The sequence below is a fragment of the Ornithorhynchus anatinus genome, chromosome 1 (assembly GCF_004115215.2).
Source record: "Ornithorhynchus anatinus isolate Pmale09 chromosome 1, mOrnAna1.pri.v4, whole genome shotgun sequence".
Taxonomy (NCBI): domain Eukaryota; kingdom Metazoa; phylum Chordata; class Mammalia; order Monotremata; family Ornithorhynchidae; genus Ornithorhynchus; species Ornithorhynchus anatinus.
The window spans coordinates 21,673,150-21,697,233 of NC_041728.1; the positions used below are offsets into that span (position 1 = coordinate 21,673,150).

General features: G+C 42.4%; 1 protein-coding gene across 5 annotated transcripts in view; it reads left to right on the top strand.

Moving 5' to 3' along the window:
- The window catches only part of BDP1 (B double prime 1, subunit of RNA polymerase III transcription initiation factor IIIB), a 75,627-nt gene that overhangs the window by 39,237 nt on the left and 12,306 nt on the right, over positions 1-24,084 (top strand). For 3 of the 5 annotated variants that reach the window (XM_029058849.2, XM_029058855.2, XM_029058856.2), the window contains exons 23-40: positions 1,189-1,420; positions 1,895-2,025; positions 2,744-2,957; positions 3,803-3,966; positions 6,412-6,622; positions 7,425-7,615; positions 8,863-9,079; positions 13,723-13,940; positions 15,408-15,798; positions 16,222-16,344; positions 17,756-17,792; positions 18,705-18,788; positions 19,213-19,444; positions 20,232-20,365; positions 22,224-22,374; positions 22,546-22,717; positions 23,088-23,228; positions 24,023-24,080. In XM_029058849.2, coding sequence (XP_028914682.1) covers positions 1,189-1,420; positions 1,895-2,025; positions 2,744-2,957; positions 3,803-3,966; positions 6,412-6,622; positions 7,425-7,615; positions 8,863-9,079; positions 13,723-13,940; positions 15,408-15,798; positions 16,222-16,344; positions 17,756-17,792; positions 18,705-18,788; positions 19,213-19,444; positions 20,232-20,365; positions 22,224-22,374; positions 22,546-22,717; positions 23,088-23,228; positions 24,023-24,080 — 3,101 coding nt within the window. The remainder of the gene's footprint in view (positions 1-1,188; positions 1,421-1,894; positions 2,026-2,743; positions 2,958-3,802; positions 3,967-6,411; positions 6,623-7,424; positions 7,616-8,862; positions 9,080-13,722; positions 13,941-15,407; positions 15,799-16,221; positions 16,345-17,755; positions 17,793-18,704; positions 18,789-19,212; positions 19,445-20,231; positions 20,366-22,223; positions 22,375-22,545; positions 22,718-23,087; positions 23,229-24,022; positions 24,081-24,084) is intronic. The other 2 variants (XM_029058857.2, XM_029058858.2) reach the window with 2 other exon arrangements.

The window sequence follows — 24,084 nt, forward strand, 5'->3', positions numbered from 1 at the left end:
TCTGTAAAATGGGGATTAAATACTTGTTCTTCCTCCCCCTTGGACTATGAGCCCCCGTAGCACAAGGAGTCTGTCCAACCTGATTAACTTATAGTTCTACCTCAGCGTTTACTATAGTGCTTGACGTGTAGTAGTGTGCAGACTTAAATGTCAGTTAACAGGCATATCAAAATCATGTACTTTCCATGTCCATATTTCTTCTGTGAAAATGTAGGTTTTAAGCAGTGGGGGAAAGGATTCTTTGTAACTTACTGCTATAGGTCGGGTGTTTTTAATTCACTGCAGTTTGGATTTTTTTTATAGCTTCAATATTTAGATAAAGTATTTCATGCTGTATTAGAGATTCTTCCAATTCAGTATATTTATATAATATATATAGCTTTATACTCTCTGTCCACTTTTCAGTGACATTTCAGAAAATATTGTTCCCTCCATATTTTATCTTTAACAAACTTGGCTTTTAACTTGAGAGAACCATTTCTGGACATAGTCCATGTCTGCAAGAGAAAATCTTTTAATTGTGAAATCTTTTCTCCTAATGCATTAATATTTGGTCTGCATTTGAAAACATATTCAGAGTGGAGAAGCAACATGGTCTAGTGAAAAGGGCAGAGAGCTGGAAGTCAGGAGACATGGGTCCTGATCCCATTCTGCCACTTGCTTGCTGTTTGACCTTGAGCAAACATGTCTGTGCCTCTTAACATGCACTTAACATGTCTGTGCCTTAACATGTCTGTGCCTCAGTTTCCTCTTTTGTAAAAATGGGGACAAGATACTTGTTTTCTCTTCTTCCTTAGATTGTGAGCCGTATGTGATATAGGGCCTGCTTATATTGTAACTGTCCCAGTGCTTTAATAAGTACCTCAATTGTGGTTATTATTATTATTATTATTAGAAAGCCATTGGATATAAACTTTAAGTTTATGCTAGAAGATAGTTTGAGGCTTGGAAGAGGAGGTTTCTGAGTTTTGATTCTCAGCATCTCCTGTGTTTTCCCTTTCTGGTAGAAATTGGTAGAAGTAGTTAATTATGTTTAGGGTTGTATCTGTTTTCCTATTGCAGTGTAAACAATTTGCTTGCTTGATGCAGTGTGAGTGGTTTTCATTTAAGCATTTCTTGTAAACAGATAAATGCAATACTTTTTGTGTCCTGAGCCATCTCTACTCTAACATGGAGTACTTTCTTTAGTCCTAACAGCAAGTCCCTTCCTCTAAAAGAAACTCAGGCTATAACTCAGCCAACAGCACTGGAGGATGATTGGTTCAAAAGACCAAATCCAGACTTCAGAAAGGGAGCTGAAGAAATGGTCCCTTCAGAAACAGGAGAACATGGGCTAGGGGAGAAAGTGGAAATAGAAGAACCGGAAAAGAATTTAACTCAAAAGGCTGATGAACCAGAGGATGCCCTCACTTCAATTGCTGTAAGTGGTATTTCCCCATATTTTGGAAGCAACTTTCAGGATTGTGTGTAATTGTAAATAATATCCCTGGAATTAAGTAAAGCACCCCCTCCAAGTTCTGGGCACAATTCTTACCATCCTAAGCCAGAATCATTTGCAATATTGTCTCTGCCATAGTCCCAAACAACTTGGGAAGAAGAATTGGTAATTCAAGAAATTTTTGATGGACAGCAATTACCCGGGTCACCTAATCTATGCCTTAAAGTGCAGCTCAGAACAAGATTGGTCCCACTCTAGGTTAAGATTTTTATCGAATTTTAAATGAGGTCTTAAAACTCATGATTATCCCAGCCCAAAAGTACAAAACCACCTTTTATCATGTTAACTTGATGGCACTCCGTTTCTATTCGTGATCGTTCTATTTTATGCCGTTCATTCTTTGGTATTAAAAATACCAACTTTGTTCCTGACACATGCTCCTGCACTTCTTTCTAGGATGCAACCAAATGTTCCCTAAAGACACTCGGAACAGACGAGACGAATCTTGAGAAAATACAGAGTTGTGAAACCAAAAAGGAGGCCTTGCCTCAAGACAACCAGCAAAATGTGTTCGATGTTGTTGCAGGGTAAGGATTTCTATTTTTATTTTTCTTACTGTAAGTAGTGAAGAGAGCACTCCCTTTTTTTCTTTTTGTTCATTTTTTTCTCTAGCAATGTTGGTATCATGTATTTAAAAGGTATTAGTGTGTTTTGGGTATTCTTCTGAGGCTTAGATATTGACCCTGCATTGTCATTCAATTGCATATTTAAAAGTATTGCTCACTTTTGGAAAATTAAATCTAAGCTTGTTGTGGGCAGGGAAGGTGTCTATTGTTGTACTCTCCCAAGCACTTAGTACAGTGCTTTGCACACTGTTCCCTTTCCCTCTGCCCCTCCCCTTATCCCTCCCCTCAGCACTGTGCTTGACCGCTCATTTGTATATATTTTAATTACCCTATTTGTTTTGTTAATGAGATGTACATCCCCTTCATTCTATTTATTGCTATTGATTTTGTCTGTCTCCCCCAATTAGACTGTAAGCCCATCAATGGGCAGGGATTGTCTCTATCTGTTGCCAAATTGTACATTCCAAGCGCTCAGTACAGTGCTCTGCACATAGTAAGCGCTCAATAAATGCTATTGAATGAATGAATGTTCAGTAAATGAGAATTAATGAAAATGTATAATTTCAATAGACCAGAGGACATCACTGATAATAATCTAATTTAAGGATTAAATGTTAGAATCGTAAAATTCCAATTTTACATCTTTGTTATGAATCATGAATCATTTGCATTTTTCCAGGTCCAATATCCCCAACAATTCCCAGGAAGACAGTAAGATCGGTGCTCTTCATCCTGCTTCTCAAGCAAGGGGCCAACTCCTGTGCCCCCAGCCATCTGTCCAAACACCAGGACAGACGGGAGCTACCATAGACAAAGATGGTGTGGCGGAAAAGCCTGAGCAAGGTGGAGCCACCCCGCAGAAGGATGAATCTGACCATTTTCCCCCGACTCTGGTGAGTTCAGGGGGTGGAATGGCCTTGAGCCCTTCCTGCTAAGCCACGTTCTGTAGGATCTGTAAAATGGGAATGAAGACTGTGAGCCCCATGTGAGACGTGGATTATGTCCAACCTGATTAGCTCATTTTTACTCCAGCGCTTAGTACAGTGCTTCGCACACAGTAAATGCTTAACAAATATTGTTCATTCATGCAATCATATTTATTGAGTGCTTACTATGTGCAGAGCACTGTACTAAGCGTTTAGAAAGTACAGTTCGGCAACAAATTGAGGAAAAAAAGCATTTCCAGAAGGAAAACAATGCCTCTCCATAGACACAAGTTACGCGCTTGGCTGGCATAGAAGTGTTTTAGTAGACCTCTAGAATCACGTATAGTGCTACTGGTCTTTAGTCTTACAAAGTTCCTGCTGTTCTCAGTTAATGAATCTTTTGTCCAGTGAGACTCTCACGTTGTTGAGGTTTGAAAGAGGAAAAGGTTTGAAGCTGGGCATTATTGCGCAGTCCAGAGCTGAATGAGCTTTTGAGTGTTGGAGCGCCTTGGTAGAGGTTCGAAATGAAAGTTTTTCGGCTCTTCGTAATTTGTAACGTTCATGATCTTCTGAAAATATTTGTGATCATGTTCAGATGATTCTGTAGTAATAAGATATGTTCTATGGGGTACATTTAGGACCCCACATCCAGGTTTTAGTCATCTTTAAAGCTACACATCCATCTTTCCACATTTCTTCAGAGGTTAACTTCTTTGGAGGCATTTTCTTTCTTGACATACAAGGAGGCCTCTCCTGACCTGTATGTTTCCCCTGCTGTGAGATGTTTAATGTGGCTCACTTGTTACTTTCAGCCAGAGTCAAGATGTGAAAGCAAAGCTGGGTCCTCTGCCATTTCAGTCCATAAAGTGTGTGAGAGCGAAAACCAGAAAGCGGTGGAAGGAAGTCTTCAGTTGGGCAGTATCTCTAATGAGGTTGCAAATGAGGACTCAAAGGAAGTCTCAAATGAAATAATTCAGTAAGTTTGGTTTGCGGCAAAAATCTCTAAAACCTTTCCTTTTGAAGATGGAAACTGCACTTTAAATGATATTTTCATATAGTTCTGTTTTCTTGAAGTTTAAGAATAAAAAATATTATTTCTGAACAAGGCATTTAACTATGATAGGATACTGCTTTTTAGATGGTTGATGATCGTGCTTTTCAAACCTTGAGAGCTTGAGAAAATGTGTAAGTAGTAAGGAGTTTTCCTCAGTAGAGGGCAGCCATGCAATTCAGATATTGAAGGCTTTTCTAATTTTAGATTGAGATTATTTAGATTTTTTAAATATAAAGCATTTTTAAAAATACGTTGGTGACTAAACCGAACTCGTTGACCTTTGTAGATAAATTGACTTCATTGGCTTTTTGTCAGGCTAATGCTCAGTTAATCAGTGGCATTTATTGAGCACTTGCTTTGTGCAGAGCATTGTACTAAGTGCTTCGGAGAGTACAGTACATCAGAGTTGGTACACATGTTCCATGCCCTCAGCAAGCACAGTCCAGAGACCGTTATGGGCTCTTGAAATAATTTCTCTCTCTCGTTCTGAAAACCAACAGTGGTTAAAAAAAAAAAAGAAAAAGATACCAAGATAGCCCTACAGTGGACCTAATGATGAGGGAGAAAGTTAGTTTTACAAAGATCATTCCTTCTTTTGAAAATGTTTCTAGATGGTAACCCAGTTTATAACCATAGACAACTATTAATTTATGAAAGTGGATAATTCAGTCAATAATATTTATTGAGCAACAGTTACAACTAGGGTGCACCAAAACACTCAGGGACTCTGGTTCTTAAACCATCTTCAACAGTCCACATTTTTGGGACACTGACTTTGAGCAGAGTAAGCTTACTAAGCACTTGAAAACATACAGTAGAAGTAAAGACATAGTCCCTGCCCTGGGAAGGGCTTGCAATCCAACCAGGGGCAGATATCTAATGTCAAGCTTATGTAATGTAAATAATAATAATAATGTCAAGCTTATCTAATGTAAAATAATAAACATATAAATAAGTAGATATGCTCATGTGACCTGATGAGTGACATGACCAGGAAAGTGGGGATGAATTAGAGAATACCTCTGGAAAGAGGTGACTTTAAAAGGGTTTTGAAGATGGGGAAGGGAAATGGTGGGGCAGTTTTGATTGGAGAAGTAAACAAGCCCTGGATCAGAATTGGGAGAGTTGTCAATCAGTAGGTTGTATTTACTGAGTCCTTACTGTGTGCAGGGCACTGGTGGGTAGTCAGCGTCACTTAGTTTGTGAGCTGAGGTGTAGAGGGAGGAGAGAGCAGAAAGGTGAGGGGACGAAAGCTGGCTAAGTGCTCTGATGTAATGATTAGGAGCTTTTGTTTTATGCCAACAGAAATGGGTAGCCATTGAAGGCTTTTGAGGACAGAAAAGATGTGTTCCCCCTCTAGATTGTAAGCTGCTGGTGGGCAGGGAATGTATCAACTGTGTTGTGTTGTACTCTCCCAAGTGCTTAATTGAATGCTCTGCAGATGGTAAGCGCTCAATACACATGATTGATTAGCATTTTGAGAAATGTGCAACGTTAAGTAGGAGAGACTGAAAGGACGGGAAGTTTGAAGCAGGGAGGCCAGTAAGGAGACTTGTAGTAATCTAGCTGGGAGGTAATGAGGACCTGAACCAGAGTGGTGGCCTTGAGGGTGAGAAGGGGTGGATTCAGGAAATATTCTAGAGGAAGAAAGTATAGAATTTAAAGACATACCGAATGTGGGAGGTAAAAGAGAAGAGTCAAAGGCAACCAACCAACCCCTGCTGTCACTGGACAGCCAACCACATGCTGCTTCATGAGTTCCCTGCATCAGAGATTACCTGGATTTTAAATGGGGCTATATAGTCTGCAGTCTTATTTGTTAAAAACCCATTTTGGGGGCCCGGGTCTAATTTTACTACAAGACAGTCTGCTGAGTTCTGTCACTTTTACTTCTTTCATACAATGCGATGAAAATGACTGCGGGTTATGAGGAACTCACAGAAGCAAAATCAGTAACATATAAAATTAAACTAGGTACAAAACTGTAATTTATTTATGTTAAGGTCTGCCTCCCCTTCTAGACCGTAAGCTCCTTGTGGGCAGAGAACGTGTCTACCAATCCTGCTGTGTTGCACTTTCCCAAGTGTTCAGTGCTCTGCAGACAGTAAATGCTCGGTAAATACCATTGATTGATTAAGTCAAACTTTATTGTAAAATGATTCCTCAGTAAATCCTGAAAGTGGCAGCTGTAAATATTACTGTTTTATTCTCCCTTCAAAATTGTGATAAATTTTTGTGAGCATATTTTTATGTTAAATTTGCCTCCAGCCTTAAATGTGAAGAGATTTTTCCTCCCAAAGCATCCTGCTACCCAACAAAACTGTCATTAACTCCATTTGACAATATTTCATTTTCACTTGAATCCAGAGAGGAGTGCAAACCTGATGCCGGGAAACCAGCCCAGATGAAGAGGCGACGATTGCAAAAAGTTAAGCCAAATGTGAGGGTAGCTTGCCGGAAAAAAGAGGAGCCGGAAGCTGAAAAGAATGCTGTTGAGACAGGGGAGAAGGAAGTGAGAAAACCAGAAGAAAAAAAACCAGAAGAACAAGAAGATCCTGATACCCAGCTCTCCCTGAAAGTGAGACCCTTACCCAACACTTCCTACCTCAAAAAGACCAGTGTGCTGTGGTTTTTAAATAGGCATATTTTTATTTAATGGTGTATGTTAAATGCTTAAGGCACTGTACTAACTGCTGGGGTAGATATAGGCAAATCAGGTTGAACACAGTCCCTGTCCCCAAATGGGCCTCACGGGCTTAGTGGCCATTTTAAAGATGAGGTAAGTGAGGCATGGAGAAGTTAATGATCTATATGACAAGTGGGGAAGCTAGGATTAGAACCTAGGTCCTCTGACTCCCAGGCCTGCTCTCTGTCCACTAGACCATGCTGCATTTCACACTTAACACCCCTGTGGTTTGACCCAAAAATGTCAGATCGTCGGCTGAGAAAGTCAAGGTTATAACCTGTTTTTTTTTTTTTATTTGATCCAATAATTTAAATGTTTTCATATTTTCATTTTATCAGGACACAAACACACACACACACACTCAGTCTCTCTTTCTTGCTGTCTTTCACCCACTCACAAGAGAGTAGAAAGTGTTTTCATCCTCCCCTGACATATGCAGCTTTTCTTCTTTATCGGGAAGAACATGTCTAGCATTGTAAAAGTTTGGAATTTAGAAATAGGCATTTTTTAAAGCAAGTTTTGATATGTAGCCTTAGGCCAGTTTTCAGATAGGACAATCTACTGAAAAATGTCATTTTGCTTAAAAAATTATCCCTCGGGTACACCCCCTAGCCCCCAAATAAAAAATCATTAAGATTTTTTCACACGATAACATTTTTTTCCCCTTTGTCTCTTTTCAAACTATAAATTACAGGAGAAAACCGAGCTTCTTACCTCTTTGGGAGTCTCAGTAAGAAAAGATCACATAAGTTCCGGAGAGGCCTTCTCGCCACCAAAAGAACCTCATTCCTCAGACAAGTTGATAGAATTGACCGGTCAGGAACATCAAGAAGGTCCTTCTTTGCCTCAAGTTGTTGAAGAAAGGTTATCCAAAAGACCTCTGAGGTAGAGTTGTTGTTTTGACTAGGAAACTAAGATGATCCATCTCATTAGCCTTCAGAGGTGCCCTTTTTGGCTGTATTTAAAAGAAGAAGAGATAGTTTGTGCAGTAGTCAAGGTTCTTGTGCCTCAGATCAGATTTTTAACTCCTTCTCGAAACTTTGTCTCTTCAGATTTTCTACTCATTGTCTTGAGTTTCCCAAGGAGGATTTTTGCCATGGTTACTACTGTAAAAGAAATGTTTTTTCTCCTTTCATTTTCTCTCCTCTCCAAGGAAAGATTTTCCGTAGATTGTGGACATCGTACAAACCAGTAAAAATCTGGTCAGGTGAAAGTGTGCTTTATCACTTGCAAGGCTTTTCTGCTTATTTCTTTCTTGATCCATTGTAGTCAATTTTTGAAGGAAGTTCCTAGCAGTTCTGTTCCTGAGTTTCCTTTCCCCTTGTGCTCCAATAATAATAGTAATGTTATTAAGCACTTACTTTTTGTCACACACTGTACTAAGCGCAGGGGTGGATACAAGTGATAGAGACTGACAGAATTATTTGACAGGTGTCCTTTTTTTCTTCATTTGGTATCACCAGAATACTCTGTCGTCAGCTTGGGTTGGTCTGAAAGTGTGTGCTCTTGGCTGTGAATAAATGGGTCTGGCATCATGGAGAACTGGAAAAATCCCACTAATGGGTGGCACTTCCAAATGGCTGTAGTAAAAAAGATGAAACCTCAAGTATCAAATGAGAAGCATTGTGCCCTGATGGGAAGAGCAGGGGCCTGGGAATCAGAAGACCCGAGTTCAGTCCCAACTTTGCCACTTGCCTGTTGGTTGACCATGGGCAAGTCACTTTAATTTTTCTGTAGCTCAGCTGTTTCTCATCTGTAAAATGGGACAAACATCCCTGATCTTCTGTCTTAGACTGCAGACCCCGTGTGGGATATGGACTGTGTACTATTTGATATTCCTGAATCTACCCCAGTGCTTAGAGTGAATAGCATATAATAAATGCTTAACAAATATCACAGTTGTTGTTATATTTTATGACCTCAAAAATCTTCAAGGACCAGAAGAAAATTTGTGACAAGGACAGCCTTAAGTAGGGTTTTTTCCCCCCCAAAAATGCTACTGAGAGATATTTTTGGAATCAAGTAGTGTAAAGTAGAATATATACAAAAATGATTTTAATCGTGACTAGAAATGAGTAATAGAAATGGGGTAGACTGATAACACGCTTGACGAATCTTTATTCTTTTCTTAGAAAGAACAGCAGATTGATTCTTCAGGAAGAAAGTCAAAAGGGAGTCTCTAGACCTGCCCCACTCCTGAGGGGCCGACTACAAAGGCCGAAGCCTAACCTCCAAAGAGCAACTCCGAGGAATCGAGCTCCTTCTATGGAAATCTTGGGCGAGGCTGGGACCTCAGGTGGTGTGCAGGGTCCAGGTGGCAGCAGTTTGGGAAAACCAGACTTCGGACCAGTGAGTAACTGAGCTCCAGCTACGTGGAAATCTCTGGGCTGTCTCTGGGTGGATACCTCGTTATTGTCCCTGAAAACTCAGGTTCTCTGCAGTTGGCCTGATTCATTTGGCAAGACAGTTGTAATCAAAATTCTGACTGTAGACATCAAAGATGACCACTTATCAAAAATCTCACTTTCCTGTAATAATCAGTAGTATTTATTGAGCGCTTCCTGGGTGCAGAGCGCTGCAGTAAGTGCTTAGGAAAGTACAATGCCACTGAGTTGGTAGACATGTTCGCTGCCCTTACCTTGCTTGCAGTCTTAGGAGTATGCAGCCAGTAATCTATAAACCATTTTCCTCCATTTATTTTAATTCTGACCGTTGAGCCAGATTCTTGCCGGGGGCATTCATTTATTCATTCAGTTCAGTTCAGGTCTGAGTATCGTGAAGAGGCCAAGGTGGGTACAACCCTGTTCATTCTCTCCCCAGTCATGTCCACAGGGCAGGTGGGAAACAGCCTTGTGGATAGAGCTTGGGCCTGGGAGTCAGTGGACCTTTTTTCTTCTATTCCAAAAGAGGACATTTCCCAGCTTTGCCGCAGATAAGAACTCTTACATACTTTGGGCACATGTAATTTCTCTGTGTCTCAATTACCTCACCCGTACAATGGGGATTAAATACCTGTTCTCCTTCCTATTCAGACTGTGAACCCCATGTGAGACAGAGACTGTGTCCAGCCTGATTTTCCAGCATCTGTCCCACTGCTCAGTTCAGTGCCTGGCACACAGTAGAATTTAACAAATACCATAAAAAAAAATGAAGGTGTAGCTGAGCTATACTTGTTTCACAGCAAGAGTCCCAGGTGACCACCAGACTCGTGACTCTGCCATGTTCCCTGAAAATACAGCCAAAGGGTGAACCTCCAAGTCCCGAACCTTTGTCGGAGGACTTGGGGAGCAAGAACCTGAGGCCACGCCAAGTCTCACAGGAAGGCAGGGACCTGGGCTCTGGGCCCTGTGGTTAAAGTTCTAGGAAGGTACATGGTTCAAATGCAAATATACAGGTGTCAAAGTCACAGCCAGCTGTCCTAGCTGCAAATGGTAGTGGATTTGTGGAAATATGCCATTGTCAGTAGGTTCTTGTGCAAAAACAAGGAAACAAATCAGGTCATCCTCTTCTTCCCTGCAACTTGAACTTGCTTAAAAATGCAGCGGTCAGTGACCTTCAGTGTTCTAGTGTCCTTGTTCTCCTTCTAGAGCAGAGGGAGTTGCTCACGCTAATCAATCAGCGGTATTTATCTGAGCACTTTCACTGTGTTCAACATTGTACTCGGTGCCTAGGGTAGTACAGTAGAGTTGGTAGGCATAATTTCTGCCCTCAAGGAGTTGACAGTTTCACTAGCCATCTTTTACTGTGTCTGAGTTTTTAGCAATGAAAAATTAACATATAAGTGCTGGCCTTCTCTTTTTTCTTCTATCCCAAAAAAGGACATTTCCCAGCTTTGTCTGCCTTAGATATCTTACCCCAGTGAACATGGAGCGAAGCAGTGCCAAAAGCAAGCAGCGTGGCTCAGTGGAAAGAGCACGGGCTGGGGAGTCAGAGATCATGGGCTCAAATCCTGGCTCTGCCACTTGTCAGCTGTGTGACTTTGGGCGAATCACTTAACTTCTCTGGGCCTGAGTTACCTCATCTGTAAAATGGGCATTAAGACTGTGAGCCCCATGTGGGACAACCTGATCACCTTGTGTCCTCCCCAGTGCTAAGAACAGTGATTTGCACATAGTAAGTGCTTATCAAATGCCATTATTATTATTATGGTCTCCTGTGAAGCCACAGCTGTAAAATATAACCCAAAGCATCATAATGCACCACTAGGTGGGGGCGTCTCCCCTTTTCCAATTTTCTTCGTTATAATACAGTGTCTTTCAGTAGGTCTTCATAATTACCAATGAAACCGCCCATTAAAACAAGGAGATAAGTCATATGGCAAATTAGGATAAATTGAAGTCCAGGTGGATTGACTATATTTCTGTTGTGACTTTTTTAATTTGAGCAAATTTGTCAGAGTCTGGGAATTGCATCCCAGTATCTAACTCCCCTCCAAGACTGTTGAGCAGGGAAGGTAAAAGAACAAAGAAGAGCTACACCACACAACTGGAATTTGCTCTGCAACCAATCTGGAAGTAGCAGCACCAGGAGCAACAGCCAGAGTTGTGTTGGTATTCATGACTGCCCCTTTGTTGCAAAGCACTTTTGGGCCCCAAAGCACTCCGTGACCAATTTGTCCATTAACCACCAAAGGGGAAGAAAGTGCATTTGTCCCCAAAGCTGGTCTGTCCCCTTCCAATCTCGATCCTGAATGCCAGTCCCCGAGAATCACCTAAGGGGTGGGCCTCCCTTGTCCCCAGTTCTAGCTCTTAGTCCGTAGCTCAGCACCCAGGTTTCATGTCACAGTTTATTCCTCAGGTGACTGTTCTGAGTGGTACACGTTACAGGCCTCAAATGCCAATGTGTGAGTCCCCTCGCTCCCCCTCCCTGACAAATCTTTGAGAATGTCGTCATCCCAGCTCCTGAATGTCCCGTTTCCGGTTCATCTGTTGGGCCATGGTCTGTGTCCAGTTGAGGTCACCTCCTCCCGGTGGAGTTATGGGTGACCTTTTTCCTATTTTCTCTACTGCATTTGCCTTAATCTCAGTACTACCCCATAGTATGCATTGATAGCTTTCTGTTCTCATTTTCTCACATCTTTACACTTTGACGCTTTCTTTGGCCATTTCTTTCCCTAGCCTTAGCTTCCTTATCATCTGTTGCTCGTAAAAACCTTTCCCTTCCTCTTTTCCATGGTCTCTACCTTGCCTGTATCTCAACACTATACTAAACATTGAGGAAAATAATAAAGAAGTACAAGGGCACATTCCTTCCCTGCAAGGAGATACACTGTAATGGAAGAAACAGATGTAAATGTGTTTACAAATCAAGTAATCATAATAAAATTGGACTGTGCAGTTAATTATATACAGTTGGAGAGGAAGGGATTACCTAACATGTAAGTGGCTAGACTTGGCTGATGAGTTGATAGAACTTGTGGACATGGAATTTAAGTAGGGAAACGTTGTTCAAAGGAGATGGGATTTTAGGAGGACTTTGAAAGTGGGATGGTCAGATTAGGTGTAGGGAGTGAGTTCTGAGTGGGGGAAAGATGTGAAAGGGGATGGAGGAGGAAGAGGTGGTGATTTAGAAGCAGCATGGCTCAGTGGAAATTGCCCGGGCTTGGGAGTCAGAGGTCATGGGTTCGAATCCCAGTTCTGCCATTTGTCAGCTGTGTGACTGTGGGCAAGTCACTTCACTTCTTTGTGCCTCAGTTACCTCATCTGTAAAAAGGGGATTAACTGTGAACCTCATGTGGGACAACCTGATTACCCTGTATCTACCCCAGCGCTTAGACCAGTGCTGTGCGCATAGTAAGTGCTTAACAAATACCAACATTATTATTATTTAGAAGGTTAGTTTAGGGGAACATAGTCCTCAGATTACACAGAAAGGGTCAATGAGTAAGGTAGAACTAGACACCCCCAGGTTCCTGATTCCTGGATCCCCTACCTTTGTCATTGGAGTTGGTAGATTTTCAGGTACTTTCTGATCATGATCTTTGCGTTTTCTGTATTGGAACACCAGAAATGTCTTCGAACTTTACCCTCTCACGTGCCTTTGTGAATCTATGTAATTTGCTGGTCCTCTAGGGTGTGTAGCTAGTTGACGACCTTGAAGATTCTATCCACCAGAAACATCTGGTTGCACACCTGTGTGGCATAGAGGAAGTATTGGTCCAGACTGCGACTCATTGTAGGCAGGAAATATGTCTGTTTTATTGTACTCTCCCAAGCTCTTAGTGCAGTGCTTTGCACACAGTAAGCACTCTATAAATACGATTGAATGAATGAATGAACCAATTTTAGCCCTTTTGGGTCTCTCCAGTACTTCCGGGATTGAACCTGCGGTGGTCTTATGCCACTGCTTGCCCAAATCTCCTTCTGGTATATATTATTGTTCTATCAACCACCTCCTTCCTTCAGCCTCCTCCCCTTCTCCCCCGACTACTCTTTACCACAGGCACGGCACAGAGGGGACACTCAACCATTCAAACTGATGTCTGAAACCCAGATGAGGGAAGTTTGAGACAACGTTGTTCTGAACCCTTACTAGACCTTTGAATGCCCTTAATTTTCCCTTTTAGCATCCCTGACTTTACGTTACCGTAGCCCACTATGCAAGTCTTGAATTTATCCAAATGCTCCTCAAACCTGTTGTTGATTCTTGTTGCCCAGCTTGATGAGGAAATTGATTCTGTATGTTTTGCCAGCCACATTTGTTTGTTTTGAGCTTTTCATCTTCAAGTTTCAGTGGCTCTGATGTTGTTTAGGATTTAGGAACAGCAGTCCCACATTTGCCATGCACATCACTCTTCATACTTGTCTAAACTTAACTCTGTCCTCTCCACTTGTCTAGATAGAAGGATATTACTCTTTTCAAGATGGCCTCAAAATAAGAGGAGAATTAATGTTTTATTATAATAGCTGTCTTTTCATTGTTGTTTGGGTTCTACTTATCACCTAACCAAATTAACCTGACTGATTAATTTTCTTTTTTTCTGTTTCGTTCAGGCCCATTCAGGTAATCAAATGGACCTGGCATCAACCTCACAAGCTGTAAAGGAAGTCAGTCCGGCACATTCAGTGGAAATAATGTTCCGTAAAAGAAATAGGCCTGGGAACACCCCTTTGTCTCCAGGGAGATCGGCAGTGTGTGCTGACCAACCAGCGCTCAAGGGAGAATCTCTGGCCTTCCCTCCTGGGGAGAAAGCGACTTGGAAAAGGATAAGGTCATTTTTTACACTAATTTTTAAATGCTACCTTGCAAACAAATAGCTTCTTTCTCAGTCATGTCAAGCCATATGCTTATGGTGGATTGTTCTGGTCAGTTCGTTAGCCCTCATCTAGCGTTCACATTTCACCCCCTGTGCTTTGGCTTGTGCAGAGTTTGTCCAGGATAGATTGGTTCTCTTAATTTTGCTATTAGTTGCAAAAAAACAATGCCTTGTCCAGGATTTTCTAAGCTCAGTGGCACATGTCCCTGGGATTTTAAGTGCCTCAGACCCCCTAAACTTTCAGCTTTAGCCTGCAGTTAAAAAAAAAGGAAAGATTTTAATATCAAGGCAATATCTTTTGCTGGCTATTCTCAGTACAGGTGTGCTCTACGATTCAACTGGGTCATGTTTCTCAGATATGTAGCTGTATGATGAGAGGTTGTAGCACAGGGTACATTTTTCCATAGATGAACATATAATTAATTAGGTTCTGTTACCCAACTAACCCCGACTTGACAGCCAAGTCCTACAGGATGAATAGAAATAACATCTATAAATCACCTTTCCTTCTCCCATGTTCCAAGTGACTTTCCTGTCCCACTTGTTGCTCCCTGGACTCAGTTCTCCCCTCCTCCCCTTCCTCTCTGTCCCTCCAAATCTCCCTGCCCCTCTACCTTCCAGTATTTTCTTCATTTGCACTTTAATCATAACAATGGCTTGTTGCTGCAAGTATGGCCACTGGAACGGTTGAATTGTCCCATCCCTTCTTGGTAGTCCGTAGCCCCACCGCCCCCAGCTGTCAATTAAAGGTTTGGTGGGTGCTGGCGGGAAAGAAGAAATGTGACAAGCATGCTGGTGGCCATGTCCAACACAACGGTTGTCCGTCCTGCCCCGGTCCCTTGGCTTGGGTTGGGGTTAGGGCCAGGAAGAGGAAGAGGGGCGGCAGCGTCACGAGGGAGAGATGCAGCAATGGTACTTAGTCTGCAGCTTGCCGTAGCAACTGCCGGTATTTCTAGGATTGAAAAGGAAGGGGAAAAATACTGAAGTGCACAAGGGAAGTTGGGGATAGAAGGCTGGGTTGAGGGGGTAGGAGGGAGTAGAAGACCCCTGAGAACCGGAGAACGGGAAGTGAGTGGGGAGGAGAGAGGAAAAATTTGACTTGCTTGCAGTAACTGGATGTGATGTCAGGTGTGGGATTTACATATACTGGCTTAAATCAGCAAATTTAGAGCAGGATATATCTCCAGTGCACATATTATAGAATGACCGTAACCTGGGGTATGCCTAGATTTTTGAAGAGTCAGTCAGGAGAATAGCATGGTCGAACGAAATGAAGAGGAGGTGAGCTTGTTTTAGTATTGGTTGTAAATTACCTGACTTTTCATAGCCATGTTAATATGGTCTGAGCTCTGTTTTGAACCTACTGATGTGTTTTGGGTTTGCTTGTTTTTTGTTTTGCTTTGTTTTTTAACAAACACGCAGATATATCCAACACCCTAAAGAGCCACCTGGCCTTAAAACAGCTCTGGGTCAAAGGGCAGCTACTCCTTCGGCTTCAGAATGTGAATCCGATCGCAGAGAAAAAAGGAGACCCCGTCCAAAGGCGAAACCAAATGTCACGAAACGGCGAGGGGCCAAACGTCCCCGCGGCAAGGCCTCTGGGAAAGAAACTAGAAGCTCCCGAGCGGTGCTGGTGACTCTCCGAGCTTCCCAGGAGCAAGGGGAGGACGAGGCAGACGACACTGAGTCCGACTATGAAAGTGAACGTTATCACCTGTCCCCAGAAGAAGTGAACCAAGCTCCGGTGTTTGTTCCCATTGGCCTCCGGTCTCCAAACCCAGTTCCTGCTCAGGTTGAGGAAACCATGGAAGAGGTAAACAGCGGCAGGGGGCGGAGGTGGAGAATCATCTTTTCCCTTGTCAGAATCAGATCTCCAAAGATTTGTCTGTGTTTTTTTGAGTCCGGCTGTAGGTAAGGGGCCAGCAATCTGTAATGATTTGTGACTCTTGTTAGGAGAGGTCGATCTGGAAGAAGCTGAGGTGGGGCCTTGGAGAGAGCTAAGGAGATTAAGCTATTATTCCTGTGATCCGTAGGAATCTTTAGCTCCGGTCAGAGAGGCCACAGAATTCCCGTGTACTGCTTAAGGGCCTATTGTACAGTCCAGGGCAGAGATTGCTCCCGTTTACTTTCTTTGAGGGTGGCGTTTTTAGGCACCGGATTATGTATTGTTTTCAGATGGCACTCCGATACTCTCTTGACTGGCAAGTTGGAATCACTTAACTTCTCATTTCTGCAGCTTGAAATTTCCGTGAATATCCCAGATGCACCACCTGAAGTTGATGTTGAATGTCAGCCACTTATTAGAGATGCGTCATCTGTCAAAGCGATGGAAGATCAAAATTGGAATCTACCATCACCTGTGAGTATATTACTCTACTAATATATTTAGGCCTTTTTATTCACTACAGGTTTTTGAAAGAGATCCGGGTGGGATTTACCAGTAGACTTGACAATAGGAGTCTAATGGTGCCAATAATATTACCAAGTGTGGTGTGAACAACTACTCAGGCTACCCAACTGCACCTTAATGCTTAACTACCAATCTCGGTGTAGGGTGATTCCCCCCATCCCCCCATCTCAGGCGGTCCTTTGTTTTTGAAGAAAATATTATTGATCATGAACTCCTAGCACTCCACAGGGGGATGGCTGAAATACCTACCTATGATTGACAGCTCGTGCTTAATAATTTTGTAGTAACAGCAACAGTAACGATGTTGATGATGACGACCCCACTCATTCAGAATTCACCTAATTGAATATCTGTTGCCGATCCCTTGGAACTCCCCTTTCCTCTTTCACTTCTTGCCAGTGGTGACCCTGGCCCCTTCCCCCTGCACCATACCCCTGGATCTACGGGGCTAAGACATGGTATCAAGAGAACCTTCATTCACCCTTAGTGCTGGAGCTTCAGAGAGAACCCTCTATGGCCCAAAAGGGGAGAGAGAGGGAATGTCTCCAAATACTTCCTCGATGGAGTGAGCAACGTAGCACCTTGAAACACTAACCCTTGCTGCTTGCCTGGGTAATATTAATCAGGCAGCCAGCTTTTTGCTTTTTCTTCGGGGCTGCTGAGCTAGGGGGGCAAGGGTCAGCATGGAGGGAAGAAATGGAACACCAGGGTCAGGAGCAAACAGGAAGATAAGCAGGAATCCTCCGCCTCTCCTCATTCCCCCTCCCCTTCTCTGCCCTCGCCACTGCTCGGGCAAAGACTTCCAGAAAGAAACTGCTGAAACGGGAAGCTGTTGCCTGCTAACCACCCACTGCTCTTTTCCCAGCATCTACTCCTGTGTTCATATCCTCCTCCTCCAGCTCTCTCTTTCTCAGCAGTAATCGACAGGATCCTCCCCTCTTTTTTCTCCCATATTTTCAGTGAGGCTTTACACTCTTCAAAACCTGGCTCTGTTTTATTGGGATAAGAAACACAAAGCCTGAAAATTACAGGTCTTGGTATGCGCCCCTGTCTTTATCTGGATTTTCTTTCAAGTAGTCATATTTTTAGAAGTAAAAAAGAAAAAAATCAAGTTTCATTCATCTGAATTAGTGAAAAACTCTGAGTAACAGTAGTAGTAGCATTTAGTGCGTGCCAAACTGGTTACAGTGCAGTGTACTAAACACTTGAGCAGTTCAAAACAAAGAAATATGTTCCCTCCTCACAGGTAGCTCACACTAAGGGGGAGGAGATAGAAAATATTTTATAAAGAGCATAATGAAGATAAATTGTGAATGTACAGGTGATGAAACATGTACGTCATTTTTATTTTTTTCTTTAGAAAACAACTGCACATGACGATTCTGTTGAAGAAACAGGTAATTTTAAGAAATGACCAAATAATTGCTTAATGATAGTTTCCCGATGGAATAGCAGCGTTAGTGTATGAAGAGCTAGAAATTTCACAGGGGAACTCAGCTGCTGTAGGTTCACGCTTCCTGTCTTGGAAGGTCTGTACCAGGGGATGGCCAAGCCTCCTGAACCAAAGAGCCGCAAACCCCTAGGAGAATGTGGCCGAGAGCCGCAGATCCCAAGATATTCCTTGAGCTGGAAAGGCGAGGAGGTGTTGTGGGGGTGGAGTATCAGTCCGAGGGTGGTAGTGAGCAGGTGTTCCCCCGGGGGGAGGCAGGTGAGGTGGGGCTGGGCACCACACCCCTTCCTGGCCCCGGTGGTTGGGAGTTCCACCTCTGCAGCTGGAATGTCTGGAGCCCCAGCACACTGTAACCAACAGCATACTACAGCCTGGTGAAGTGGTAGTCAAGGCTAGAATAGTAAATTGCGAAGCAGATGTTATCTAGATATCCACAGCCAGCGAAGAAGAACCACAGTTTGGCCCCTGCTGGTCTTTTGTCCTGTAGGATTTGTTTTATGCTCTTTTCCCAGGGACCCGACCCTTTGCCACTTGCCTGCTCCATATCCGTGGCACCCCTTCCCCTTCCCCCAAATTCTGCCACAGCCTCCAATACTGTGGAGAGGGCAATTCTGCCATCTTTCTGATGAGAACATTGTGAGCAGGGAATGTGTCTGTTATATTGTTGAAGTCAACCAACGCTTAGGACAGTACTTTGCACACAGTAAGCGTGCAGTAAATACAATCAATTAATTGATTGATTCATCTAAGAGAGAACAGGTGAGCAGGAAAAGCCAAAGTGACCCTTCCGTCCCCTGAATCCCTACTTTTGGAATTAAACCACAGAGCCCAAGTTTCTAAATGGTCTCTTACCTTTCAGGATTCAGTGATGGGTGCACCGAAGCTGCTATGGCTCTTCTTACCATCGGCGATAGAGTGTTCCAGTCCCAGATGAGCACCGAAGGTATGGATGAGATACTCGCACAGACATCCCCAAAATCAGCCATGAGCTGCCTTGTGCCAGGCTGACTGACTGGGGCTTACAGGGACCTCATAGTTCATTCCTGTGGGTGGTAGGGAGCAGATACAGAAAAGCGTTTTTCAAACTACTGAAACAAGACTTCTGACAGCGCTGAAGCAGCCCACATTTACTGTGGTCCAAAGATGATTTTAACTGTAGTTGGAGACAGTTGAGAGACGTGAACAGGCTGTTTTCTAATTTACAGCTCAGTCTGGAAAGTCATTTTAACCAGGATTGGAACTTGTCCCTGTAAAAAAACCAGAAATTTCTAAAGCCAGCCTGCGTTTCATATTATTTGTTGCAAATAGGAAAAGACATTTCTCTCCAATTATCTGATTGTCTTCTTTTATTGCATTTTCTTTCAAAGGAATTCTTCAGATTCTTCCTGAATACAATTTGGAGAATGTGAGCTATACTTCCAATAGCCACGAGAATGTAGCACAAATCGTGGTTCCTAGACATGAGGCACTTTCTCCCCCCAGCTCGGATCCAGCCCTTCTGGCTCTGGAGAGTAACCGGAATAGTGCAAAGGAGCAGCAGGAGACTGAAGAAGAGCTGGATTTAGCTGAGAAAGAAGAGGGAAATGCTACATCTTCCAGGTGAATTTTATGGTTTGATATCTTTTAGTATGCTTTTAGTATTTCTGTAATCTGAATTTCAACCTCACACATGCAAAAACCCACAGTAGTAAACCAGCAGATTTAATCTAAATCCATAGTTTTGAATAATGGTAAAAGCACAACTGATACAGTAAAGAAAGGGGCTAGTTTTATTCTCAGTGAGGCGTATATATTGAGCACTTACTGTGAGCAGAGCACTGTACTAAGCACTGGGGAAAGTACAATACAGTAGTGTGGAAGACGGCTCCCTATCCACAGAGAGCTCACCGTCTCCCGTGTGGCTCAGTTTTTGCAAGCTGCTATATTCTTGATTTGTGTTTTCTCTTACACCTTGCTTATAGAAGATACATCAGGGGATTTTTAAGGTTTCAGTGAAATAATTTAATTTAGTCTCCCTCATTCCTGAGTTATTCCAGAGAAGTAAATTAGCACTGATTGATAGGACCTGAATATGGAGACAAAAGACTGTTCAAGTAATCCTGCCAGAACTCCCTACGTGGTATCCTAAGGGTCTGAAAGAATTACTTGGACGTCGTGAACGTTTCAGCCATTGTCACGGAGCATGTTAAACAGAAGTAAGGGTTTGGCTAACGTTGTAAAGTGTTGTGAGAACTTTGATGGAAAAGCATATATGAGACGATGGTATTTTTTAGTATAAGCATTAGGGGCAGTGGTAGCCATAATGGTTTTTAGAGAGCAATGACTATATTCCTGGAAGGCAGTCCGAATGTAATCCATTTTTGGGTGTGTTTTTTCTTCTCTGTAGTTGTGCGTCCTCCAGTACCACGTTCTCTAAACTGAAACCCAACCTTAATAGACCACCCGAAACAAATAGTTTGGTTCCACAGAAAGTTCCTAGTTTGATTGTAACTCTGGGGCCATCAGTGGAAAGTCCAAGTGGTAAGTCTGTTCTTAAAACAAATAATCAATCAATGGTATTTACTGAGCACTTACTGTGTGCAGAACATAGTGCTAAATGCTCAGCAGAATTCACTACATCATCTTGATCCACCTAGTTAGTTAACCCTAGAGTATATCTCAACCTGTGAAAGTGGATTGTTAAACTTGTTGTTAAATTGACTCATGTAAATTCACGCTAGTGAACCCACCAGAGTGCTTGGATTTTTTTTTTTTTAAATTGTGTTGATGCTACTAGCAGGTTGGAGCCCTTGGTCATCCTTCTGTTTAGGCAAAGAGCTGATTGATTTGGTTCTAATCATGGGGTACTCTGGGAAAGGAAGATCTCATATCATTATCATTCTCAGAGCATGCAGGTATTTTCTCCTGAAAAATAGCCCTGGAACAAGAATGGTTTTTTGTAGTATTCTTTTCTGGTTGGAGACTGAGGCAGAGGAGGCACCTGCATTTTGATGTCCACCTCAGTATTGTTCCTGCTTCCTTCCATCTTGTATAGATTGGTATTTAAGATTATTTTTTTTTTACAGGAATGCCATTTAGCTTTGCCTTGAAAAAATAAAATTTTGAAAATTAGAATTTGATCTGAAGTGAGCTGCATTTGGGCAAGTCTTATAAAATGTAAAATGGCTATATAATCCAAACAGACACTCTCCACAATACAGCTATAACACAGTCCTTGAAAATGTGGGTGTGTCGTGGACACCAGAATCATGTTTTCCCATAGTCCTTCATATTTTAGACTGAGATCTCTTCTAACACCCCATGAAAAAGAATACAAAATTCCTTTTTGTCTAATATTATGTAATGTCACTAAACTATTTGTTCTCTATTAAAGTAATTCCAAGCAAAAGATCACAACACTAAACAGGGAGATGAATCTTTGGGAGGAGGCTGTAGAAGTAGAAGCTTGCTCTCCTGACTGCTAAAGTGATTTTTCAATTTTGATGAGAAATAGGTCCAAATTAGGTCTAGAAACAACCTTCTTCTTTTCTTCAGGAAGCACTTTGTAGCAGCTAAGTCTTTCTGAACATCCCTGCAAACCTTTGACCTCTATTAGGGCTGTCTTCAATCATTTTTCCAAGTTCATCCACTGTCTTAAATTAATGCTAGACTTGTTAATCCCAAAAATTTACATGGTGATGAAACAGAAATTCTATCCCTAGTGGCAACCAGGAGAACCTTTTCCTCTGCCACCATCTCTTTTTCCATTTCAGTTGAAAACAACGGGTTTAGGTAGAAGAGGTTAACTCAGTCCACCTAAAACCTCTTCCCCTTCAGCCCCACCACTATTTTAGACTGCTTGTGGATGAAGCGGAGAAGCTGGCTTTCTCTTTGTGTTCAGAGTGGGAGCTCTGTTTCTCTGTTCAGCTGAAAGCAGCACAGAATTGGGGCAGGGTAAACAGTTGCATTACTCAACCTAAAATCCCCCTTCCTCCTTCTTGGCCCGATTTGTGTGGTCTTATTTTTCGAGACCTCAACCAGAGTATAGAAGCTAGGTTTTAGGTCCGTGTGTGGAGGGGTTGGGGGGAAGGAAGAGATGGGGAGGAAATTGAATTACCTGCAGTGAGTAGAGGGCAGGATTTTTGGATCCCAGGCTACATCAGTAATTTATTTATGATTTAGTTGGATTTTATTTACTCTGTTTCGATCCAGGGAAGTAACTGTATATATATATTGTTATTGGCTCTGAAAATCTTCTCATCTCTCTGTATATTTCTTCTTTGTCAAAATAATGTTCCTTGGTTAGCTGTATTTTTCACAGTCGTGAAACAATGTATTTCACAGTAGGAGAAAATTATTTTCTCTAGACTTTGAGTAACTTGCTGTATTTTTTTAAAAGAACCAGAGGGGAATGCCTCGAAAGGGACAGGACTTCAAGAAGTAGATTTGAGACTGAGTGGTGAACCAGAGAGCAGAGTGCAGCCCAATTTGGCAAATCTTCCCAGTTTGGGAATCCACCATGATGCTGAAGAAGACAACCAAGTGGAAAGGTAAAGCGGAAATAAGTTTCTCTACCATACTGTTTAAGTGGAAGCTGAAGTTTTTCCCCAACTGAGGGTTAAGAAATTTTGTTTATATTTGCAGAAAAATACATTTTGAATGATCTGTAAAAGAATCCATCCAACCTGATTCTCAATACATTTCAAAAATTCCTCTTTCAGAACAGGAAATGAAGAAAAGGAATGTCAAGGGCTGCAAACTCCAGGAACATCTCCAAAGGCACGATCCCAACCCCACGACCCAGACGCTAGTACTAACCAGAGCCCTTCCAAGGAGCAGCCCAGGGGTTCCCAAAAAGATGGACATGATTTGTTTGAGGTCCAGTTGACACAGGTAAGAGAAATAGTCGAGAGCAGCAAGGCCTGGGAGTCAGATGACCTGGATTCCAATCCCAGCTTATCCAGTTGCCTGCTCTATGACCTTGGGCAGCTGGCTTCTGTGCCTCAACTTCCTCATCCGTTAAATGTTAGACCGAGAGCCCCAGAGTGTCTGAACAGATGATCTTGAGTCTACCCCAGCCCTTAGTACAAGGTTTGGCATGTAATAAGCCCATTATTATTATAATTGCTATTATTGTTAGTAATTATTAATTATAATCTCTATTGAAATTCATCATATAACATGATAGAAGTGGCCATTTCCTCAGAACTTTTCAAAAGGAAGTATGAAAAGCATAAAGAAAGAAGATTGACTTTTTCTTTAGGGTTCTTGCAAAGGCGACGTGGATTACAGTTCCATACACACCACACATCCCTACCACCTCTGCGTTGTGGAAGGAGCATCCGGTTCATTGGGTTCACTGCCAACTGGTAATGTGGAGTTGGCAACAGTGCTTCATAAAATGGTAGGAGAAATGGAATTGATCTGACCACTGTGGATTGAAATGACTTGAATCTTAGGACAAGGGGACACAGAAGCATCAAGGCCTACCCCTAGCCAGATCCAGGGCGATGGCTGAAAATGTCGATGGTTCAGGGAGAAAGGTCTTTCTCCATCTTCTGACCTCATAATTATAGTAATGGTATTGGGTGGACGTTTACTCTGTGCCAGAGGTCTTACTGGGCTATGTGTTGGGGTACATACAAGATAAATAGGGTAGGCACAGTCCCTGTTCCACAAAGCATTCACAGTCATAAGAGATAGAGTAGGTATCATACTCCATTTTACAGAAGAGGAAACTGAGGCACAGAGTGGTTAAGTGACTGGACAGGGCCATGGAGCAAGCCGTTTGCAAAGCTGCTACATAACTGACTCCCAGTCCCATGATATTTCCCATAAGGCCAGGGAGTAGAGGAGACTAGGGCATTAAGGCATGGAGTTGAATATCCAGACTCCCTGCATCCCTTTGGGTCACTTTGCCATCACATGGATCATTTTAGGTGGTTACAAACATTTAGAGGCCAGCGTAGTCAGGATTCCCGTGCCCAATGTGTTTATACAATTACTTATTCATTATAAGTAATAGAAAACCACCCTTAATGGGAAAATCGAAGGATGAAGATTTGAAAGGTGCTCATGATGAAGGGAATTCCATGAGTCTCTGGACAGTGGCTGATTGGCTTGTAAAAATTGTCAGCAATGTTTTGGAAGTATGTAAAAGTGGTGTTTAGAAGTAACTTTATATTTTCAATTTCCTAGCAGGAAAATGTTTCAGAAGCTCATCAACAGAATGTAATCAGTGCAGATGAAACGACAGGTAT